Raw genomic sequence first — 8975 nt, 5'->3', positions numbered from 1 at the left:
CATACATATCATCATAAATTAAATTGTTTAATCAACTAGTACTGAAGTCAACGACCTCCGTAGTCGAGTGGTGTGTACACCGTTTTTAATGGGTACGCCATTCTGAGGTCCTGGGTTCGATTCCCAGCCGAGTCAATGTAGATTATCATTTGTTTTCTTTATTGTCTTGGGTCTGGGTGTTTGTGGTACCATCGTTACTTCAGATTTTCCATAGCACAAGTGCTTTTTTTTTTAGCAAATTACATTGGGATCAGAGTAATGTGTGTGATGTTGTCTCATATTTAAAAAAAAAAGAAAAAAGTCTCCGCAAATGGTATGGTATGGTGTTTGAATAATTGTTATATTTTATATACAGCTGGATTGCTTCTTACGTGTACAATCAAAGCTGATTTTAATTATTAATCATGATGCGAAATGAACGACTTCAGTTGTCAATTCGTGCAATTAGAACAGCGTCGATAAATAACCTATAGATTTTATTCTCAAATAGACGCGAGTTCTTTGACCAGTACTGGGACACTTGCAGACTGTTAATTCGCTTTTTTTAAATCACAAACTGCCCATTTATTAAGTCGAGACATTTTAGTACATCTCGCTTATCAGAGAATTTTTGTCCTGTATAAACTTACTGAGGACATAAATATTCGGCGCTCCCTTTTTTCGTTATTTATGAGACTATCTTAGAGTGTTAGTTTAAATTAACAACGAGACTCCCGAAAGTATAAAATCGAGTCTCGTAATTTACATTAACCTAGGGAAAGATAATAAAGGAAGTTAAGATTTTTTCATCGACGTTGGTCCGATAAAATGTTCTGTATAAATTAATCGAAGTGAAACTTCTATAATGAAAGTGTAATTCGGAATTCGAAATCGATATTTATTGCAACGATCCCATAAGTATTATTTAAATTGAAAGAAACGTATGTAATGTTGTCTTAATGTTACACGTGATCAAATGTTACACGTGACCACGAACGCTGTAAAGTGCTCGAAACGTCGGGATGTTAAAAATAATTAATATACGCGATTCAAATCCGTTATAACTAGAAACGTATGTGTCTCATGAACGTCAAAAGATGACTTCAAATACTTAAAAGTATTGAAGAACCTTGCAAGTGGTCAATAAGCTAGCGTACAATAAATAAATCTTAATTAATCTGAAAGTGATGATGCACAGAGGGTGGCTGGTAGGATTTGGATGAGAAGGCCCAAAGATGAAGTTCAGTGGCGCGTTTAGGGGAGACCTACGTCCAGCAGTGGAACAATACAAGCCAATCATGATAATGATGAATGAAATGAACCTTTAAGTAATGCAACCGTCTCAGGAATTGGAATGGATTGTACTAAGTGAAATCAGTGATAATCATTGTATATACACTAGAAGTAAGGATAAACTTATAACGCCAAGTTTCCGACTCCGCAAAGTCAATAAATCCTTCTTGGGGCAAGGTATCCGTTTCTATAATAAAATTCCGCAGAAATTTTTAACTTTGCCGTTTAGTAAATTCAAATCGTTTGTAAAAAATACATTGGTAGTAAAAGCATATTATTCGATACAAGATTTTGTAGATGATAAAAAAGCGTGGAGTTAATACCTGTTGACTTCCAAGCAGGATACATTAATTGAAATAATTGTATTTAATTAACATGACGTTGTATTTTTTAAATGTTAAAAAAGAGTAACTACTGAGTTTCTTGCCGGTTCTTCTCGGTAGAATCTACTTTCCGAACCGGTGGTAGCTTCACTTAATTGTAAAATGACGATTCAAAAGTTCTTATAAAAGCCTACTTGAATAAAGTTTATTTTGATTTTGATTTTTGATTTTGAATAAGAGGAAGATTACCACGTATATTGTGCCAAAAAAGAGATCTTCAAAGATAAATTCCTCTCTTGAGTATTTTCACAATTCAATTCGAATAAAATATTTAACTTATTACTAGGTGCTAGAACTAGAAACAAGCTCCTCTGGTAGGTTCCCTGGTCATCAGATATGTTACAACAAAACAGAAAAAAGCAACTTAATATATATTATGTGTGTTGAAAGGTGAGAGAAAATTCCAACAGGGACAAAGTGCGTAAGTTCTACCTACCCAAGGACAGTGGCGATGTAAGGAATTTGACCAAACACAATTTTTGGCAAACGTAATCTAATCTCCGCACGTAGATGTCCTATAACAACACTTTACAATATAATAATAACTGATACAAATATAATAATAACTTCTGCAATTTGTCTCACGATGGAAAAATATCGCGAGGAAACTTGAATATAGCACAAGAAATTTAGACACATGTGCAAGACCTTGAGGGCCTTTCAAAAAACTGCGAATATATTTTTTTTTCTTAAATACTTATTTTCTTTTAACAAAAGGGTTGGCCTTAGCTCAGCAGTGAGTCATTTATAGTGGGTCATAACTTTATTTATTATTTTTAAGTCAAATATACAATATAAAGCAATCATAACTCCATCCTCGCTAACTTTTCATCGGTCACGCACAACGTAAATGATTTATAAACTGCTGTACAAATTGACAGCCAAGCGGAATTTGGAATAGACGTGTTCTTTTTTCAAATACGTTTTTTAAAAGGACATTTGATTTTTATTTTTTGGCCAGTTTCATCTGGTTTTCTACTTATTTTTTTCAAAAAAGTAAACTGGTTGCGTTGAAAAGTTTTAAACTGCGAAATCTGCTCAAAACCGGACTGCAGCGTGTGGCTGGAATTAACAATGGCCGCCTGCAAATCTGTGGCTATTGTTCAACAGCCAGTAATTGTTATTTCTATTGATTTATTTCTTATTTTGTTCGAAGAAATTTTGATTAACAATTTTAAAATTGAAGCACATACTCAAATCATAAATTGTAGTTGGTTGGTTAATTGTGGTTGAATTTAAGAAAATATTTTTTATTTTGTGTCATTTGTAGGTTAATGGTAGATGATGATGAAGCACGGTTAGTTTCCCTATATTACCACCATACCCCATGTAACCCTGTGAACTGATGATGAAGATGTTATATCTCTTGTTGTTAATTTGGCTCACTCACTCTTCAAACCGAAAAACAACAATCAAATACACAACAGCGCGATTTCTTAGACATTTTTTGCATCGCACAACCACTCTGTGGACCAGCTTCTGCTGCGGTTTTTCCAAACCGATATGACATGGGAACCTTCAAGAAAAGAGCGTACTCCTTTCTTAAAAGCCGGCAACACACCTGCAAGCCCTCTGGTGTTGCAGATGTCCATGGGCGGGGGTAGTAATATTCCATCAGGTGAGCCTCCTGCTCGTTTGCCACCTGTGTCATAAAAAAAACAATACTAGAAATACATATGTAAGGCCACTCAGATGGCCTTGCCGAAAGCTCAAAAATGAAAAATTCATAATATGCAATATATTATGAATTTTGCATTTTTGAGCTGTTAATAACAACAGCATTAATACATCTTGGGCATCATTCATACCTGAATGGAGTAAACATTCGAGTTTGAGAGAGAGATTGTTTTGCCAAAATACATCACATATAGAATTAAGTCGTTCATAAATAATATACGTATTTGTTGAAATAAAATTCTTAGATCTTTGCTAAACAATCTTTCAAAACGTGTTGACGTGACGGAACAAGAAAGGTCCTGGCTTTGTGCGAAAAGTGTAATTATTTTACTTTATTGATAAAACCGTTTTTTATGTTTGGTAAATCGTTTTTTAACAGGTCAAGTTTATTTTCATGTGTATATTATCTTCAGTTTCGTCCACAATTGTCTTGCTTCCCAACATGGGCCTTTCCTAGAGCGATCGTTAAAGTGCAATCTTGTGTTTTTCTTCTCATTATAGTATAGTTTCTCCATATATAATCTTGGAGTTAGAGACTCTCTTTGGGATGTTTTTAACCAAGTCGGAATACTCATTGTTGCGTCACAGTATATTTACAACAATATTATGTATATTAACAGTAACATTGATCACTTTGATAAAATCAGTGATAATCATTGTATGTGCACTAGGATAAGCTTGTAACGCCAAGTTTCCGACTCCGCAAAACCAATAAATCCTTCTTGGGGCGGGGTATCCGTTTTTATAATAAAATTCCACAGAAATTTTTAACTTTGCCGTTTCGTAAATTCAAATCGTTTGTAAAAAATACATTGGTGAACAAATGCATATTATTCAATACAAGATTTTATAGATGATAAAAAAGCGTGGAGTTAATACCTGTTGACTTCAAAGCAGGATATATTAATTTGAATAATTGTATTAACTTACATGACTCTGTGTTTTTTAAATGTTGAAAACTACTGACTTTCTTGCCGGTTCTTCTCGGTAGAATCTACTTTCCGAACCGGTGGTAGCTTCGCTTAATTGTAAAATGACGATTCAAAAGTACTTGTTAAGCCTACTTAAATAAAGTTTATTTTGTTTTTGATTTAGTACCTAGTACTTGCAATCTTTATGTTGTCTTCTCTCTTACAACATTGTTTTTGTCTCTTTCTATAGTATTGTCTTCAATACTGGTTATGTCCTTGTTCCAATCTATGTATTCCTCATCATGTGACTAATCTTCATTTTAGTTTTTCGTAACTCTGGATCGTTGCGAATTGCTTCAAGATTTTTTCAACATTGTACTTGTTTATCGTTTTATTAAATAACTTAAATACCACGGGGAGCGTTGAAGTCTTGTTAGCATATCCGGAAGTTTAAAAGTAATTATGACTCGCAACTTAAACGTATCATGTGCGTGTATTTATAAATATAGTACTATATCTTATAGTATTTTTATTCGTAGTCGTACTTAAATTTTATTGTAAAATAAACAAAAAAGTACTGATTGCACAGATAATATAGATATTGTCTATCTATCTTTTCTAAATTGTTTATTCCTTTTTGTTTAATTTATAGACAAATTTAAATACTAAATAGGTTTGGATATTTAATGAGAAAAGTTTCTCCTTTTAATTGTCCCGATTTCAGGACTATTATTGTACTGGTTTTCGTAGCGAAAACCAGTACAATAATAGTACTTAATCTTCTATCACATGTAATAGATAGATCAATGGGAATATGTAACTTCAGAGCTAGCCAGAATAATGTATAATATAGGTAAACATAATATAAATAAGCGACACCAGATAACATAGTATAATTAATATAAAGATAGGAATATTTGTGTAATCTGTTAGAGCAAAATATTCACCTAAGTGTCTCAGCTCTTAAAATGAGGATAAAACAAGGCAATTGTGGAATATTATCTGGAAATATTTCATACTGAAATACGTATTGTTAAAGGGATGTTTATTAAGTAAAAATACGCCAACAGTACTACTAATTTGACATGAAAGAATTTTATTACTTTTTTTTTATTTTTTTTATTTTATGGAATAGGTTGGCGGACGAGCATATGAGCCACCTGATGGTAAGTGGTCATTATCACCCATAGACAATGACGCTGTAAGAAATATTAACTGTTCCTTACATCGTCAATGCGCCACCAACCTTGGGAACTAAGACGCTATGTCCCTTGTGCCTGTAGTTACACTGGCTCACTCTCCCTTCAAACCGAAACACAACAATACTACTATTGTTGTTTAGCGGTAGAATATATGATGAGTGGTTGGTTCCTACCCAGACGGGCTTGCACAAAGCCCTACCACCAAGTAAACTGCAAGTATGCTCATATAAAAATCACTTGTATATTTTATTATCATTATATCACGTTCTAATACTTTATGTTCGTCTTCTGCATTGAGTAATATTCAAAATATAAAATCTATTAAGACTAACAACAACAACAGTCTGTAAATTTCCCACTGTTGTGCTAAGGCCTCCTTTCCCTTTAAGGAGAAAGTACAGATTCTATTCCACCACGCTGTTCCAATGCGGGCTGGTGAAATTCATCTGTGACAGATTTTCTTTGAAATTAGACACATGCAGATTTCCTCCCGATGTTTTCCTTTATCGCTGAGCAGGAGTTGAATTATAAATTTTGTGGTTTGAAGCCGCAATCATCGGTTAAGATACATGCGTTCTAACGACTGGGCCATCTCAGCTAAAGACAAAACGATCGTTTAAATATATGTTTTTTTAAAACATTTATACGTTACCTGTAGACGTTAAGTTCTACGAATTCCTCATTCAAAGTTTTGGCATGTTTGTCAAAGTTTTGTCAGCTTGTGCCAGGAAAGCGCCCGGGCGATTTTCTTTCTGTCTAAGTTTTTACATTTTCTCCAGAAAACATAATATATGGCCTATATTCGTTTAGAAACTATAATCTATCTTGTGGAAGATCATTAAAAGGTCATTTTTATTCTTGAAAAAAAAAACAAACTAAAATATCCTGTAAGGATTTTCCGCTATGATAAAATTAGTCTCACATATATTTAATCTGTAGAATTTAATTACCAAAATTTCCATTACAGATTCATCATGAATCAGCTTCACAAGAGACAAATACAAGAGTGATCTGATAGGACCCTCTATCGCATCATTTTCATCGTATATACGGAACCTAAAACTGCACACAACAGAGATGCGTATGTTGCGGTGGTCAGGAGGAGTTACTCTTAAAGACAAGGTGCGCAATGAATATGTAAGGGGAAGTTTCAAAGTTGCTCCCATATCCCAAAAAATTTCTGAGGCTAGATTGAGATGGTACGGCCACGTTATGAGAAGACCGGACGATCACGTGGTTAAGAAGTGCCTTTCCATCGCTACAAAAAAGAGGGGTAGAGGAAGGCCCCAAACAACTTGGATGACAAATGTCCAAAGGGACATGAAGGTGTTGGGACTTCACGAACAAGACGCTCAAGAACGATGCAAATGGCGTCGCATGATTGGGAAAGCCGACCCCGCGTAACGGGATAAGGCGAAGCAGAAGAAGAAGAAGATACGGAACCTATAAATGAATTTGAAACAGTTTCAAATAAGATCCAAGGTATGGTCTATATCAACTTATAATTAATGTTACCAATTACAACAGGAAGTGAAATTTGTCTGGTTGCAAAATGCCGACAGCCGTGTCACAAAATAACTTACGAAAACTGTTGGCGGTTAGAAAATAGTAACTTTTGTTAAGCAGTAGATGATGTCTTCTCTTTAAGAGTGGTTGATCACCGGTAGCAAACTTAAACTCAAACTCAAATAACTTTATTCAATATCGAAGTTTTACACTTTTTTATTGATGGTCAATTGAAACAGTACCACCGGTTCGGAAAAGAAAATACTCTGACCTGAGAAGAACCGGCGAAAGAAATTCAGTGGGGTCTTTTTTTGCACTTGCCTGTAATCTATGGTTCAATTGAAAGTATATGCGAGCAGTCGCGTTATATTAGTTGTTATTAAAATATCGTACGAAGCGGCCATACTGAGCGCGGTAATTATGGTGTCACAGCGTGTTTAAAAATAGATGACATCATGTCTCACGATCAAATTTGAACTGTTATCATACAAGTAAGTGCTACCGGCGAGGGGTTGATCGTGTAAAGACTAATTCAAATTTAGAAATAAGCATAAACGACTAGTTATTTGCATTAATAGTTTGTTAAAAATGTTGAACTATTAGCATATCAAATCCTACTATCAATCTATTGTTCGGAATGTGAATTTTTGAAGCAACAAAATCTTAAAATGAAAACAAAACAAGTAGGTATATATAATACACCTGTACAATTTCATTAAATCAAAAACGCTTAAATCCTAAACAAGCTTAATGGATCTCATTTTACACAAGAAATAAGAAATATGTATTATATAATATGTTTTTGCCGTCTCTACTAATCTAAGTGGTTTCTGCCGTAAATCTTTTGTTTACTGGCACGTCTAATATTATTAATATCACTGAGTGTTGTAATCAATTAACAAGACGCTACTTAAAATTTATACAGGTATAATAATATTTTAACTTAGCCTTGATTCCAAATTTCAAAATGAAAAATGATTAAATAATTTTCCAGAAATATCTGCTTAATTTATAAATAGTAATTTATTTTATTGGCAACACTTTTTCACACCATTAACACTATTAATTATATCAAATGGGTCACTCGATGGCAAATGGTCCCGTCAGCTCATTAACATTAATAGTTTGTAAATTTCCCAGACCCGGAAAAACCATAATTACCTACTATGGAGAACGCTTGGATCTTTTCTCACAGGAATTTCATCTAAAACTACTATTTAATTATAATGTTTTTCTTCATTTTCTAGGAAATCAAATACATGATTTCTTTTCTGATTGCATATGATCAATATTTGGTTAATTTGAATAACATTGCCTCAATAACAAAAGATTTTGCCAACAAAACTGAGTCACATACCTTGAAGATATTCGGATATAAATATTAAGAAAATATTTCGTAACTCACTTCTGAAATGATGAAAACCGTCAAACAATGAAACTACATAATCATTTTAGTTAATATCGTAAATCACTTTCTGACAATTCACAATGGTATCCTGCGGTGAGTTTTGAGCGTATTCTTACCGAATGAAACAACAAAAAAACTATATGTATATTTCATCTATGATCATTCATTTAATAAATATTATAAGTGTTACAAAATAATACATAGAATTCTAATATTCGAAGCTTCAATAAACAGTTTACTACACCCTTACGGTTGCTTTTTTCATTACGGAACCCGGCGTGGACATAAATAATTTTATTTGGCGTGTTATGAAGCAAATGTAAATCAAAGGGTCGCGTTATTTGACGTTATTATTGCTTTGTCCGAACATTATTAGCAATGAGCGTACATTCTGACCGGTATTTAGACATTATGCCCAAATAAATACAATCGCTTATTATTTTCTTTCGTAATTTCGTTTTTCCCATTCCACTTTGTTTATGGGATTCGTGTTCGTTGGATGTCATTTCGGTTTTTGTTGCAGATTAAATTTTATTGAAACGTATGAATTTATTGCAATGCTTTTATTTATGGGTTTAGACGTTTTTATACAAAAGTTTGTAATTTTTTTTTTGAC

At 33.5% G+C, this 8975-nt stretch overlaps 1 protein-coding gene across 1 annotated transcript; it reads left to right on the top strand.

Moving 5' to 3' along the window:
- Positions 1–6522: 6522 nt before the first annotated feature.
- Positions 6523–6849, top strand: LOC124534930. The gene has a single exon (XM_047110972.1). It carries the CDS (start codon positions 6523–6525, stop codon positions 6847–6849), a length of 327 nt encoding a protein of 108 aa, XP_046966928.1.
- Positions 6850–8975: the final 2126 nt, after the last annotated feature.

This window comes from Vanessa cardui, chromosome 13, assembly GCF_905220365.1.
Source record: "Vanessa cardui chromosome 13, ilVanCard2.1, whole genome shotgun sequence".
Classification (NCBI taxonomy): Eukaryota; Metazoa; Arthropoda; class Insecta; order Lepidoptera; family Nymphalidae; genus Vanessa; species Vanessa cardui.
The sequence above is the reverse complement of the archived record's forward strand: the minus strand, read 5'-3'. Positions and strand labels throughout refer to the sequence as shown.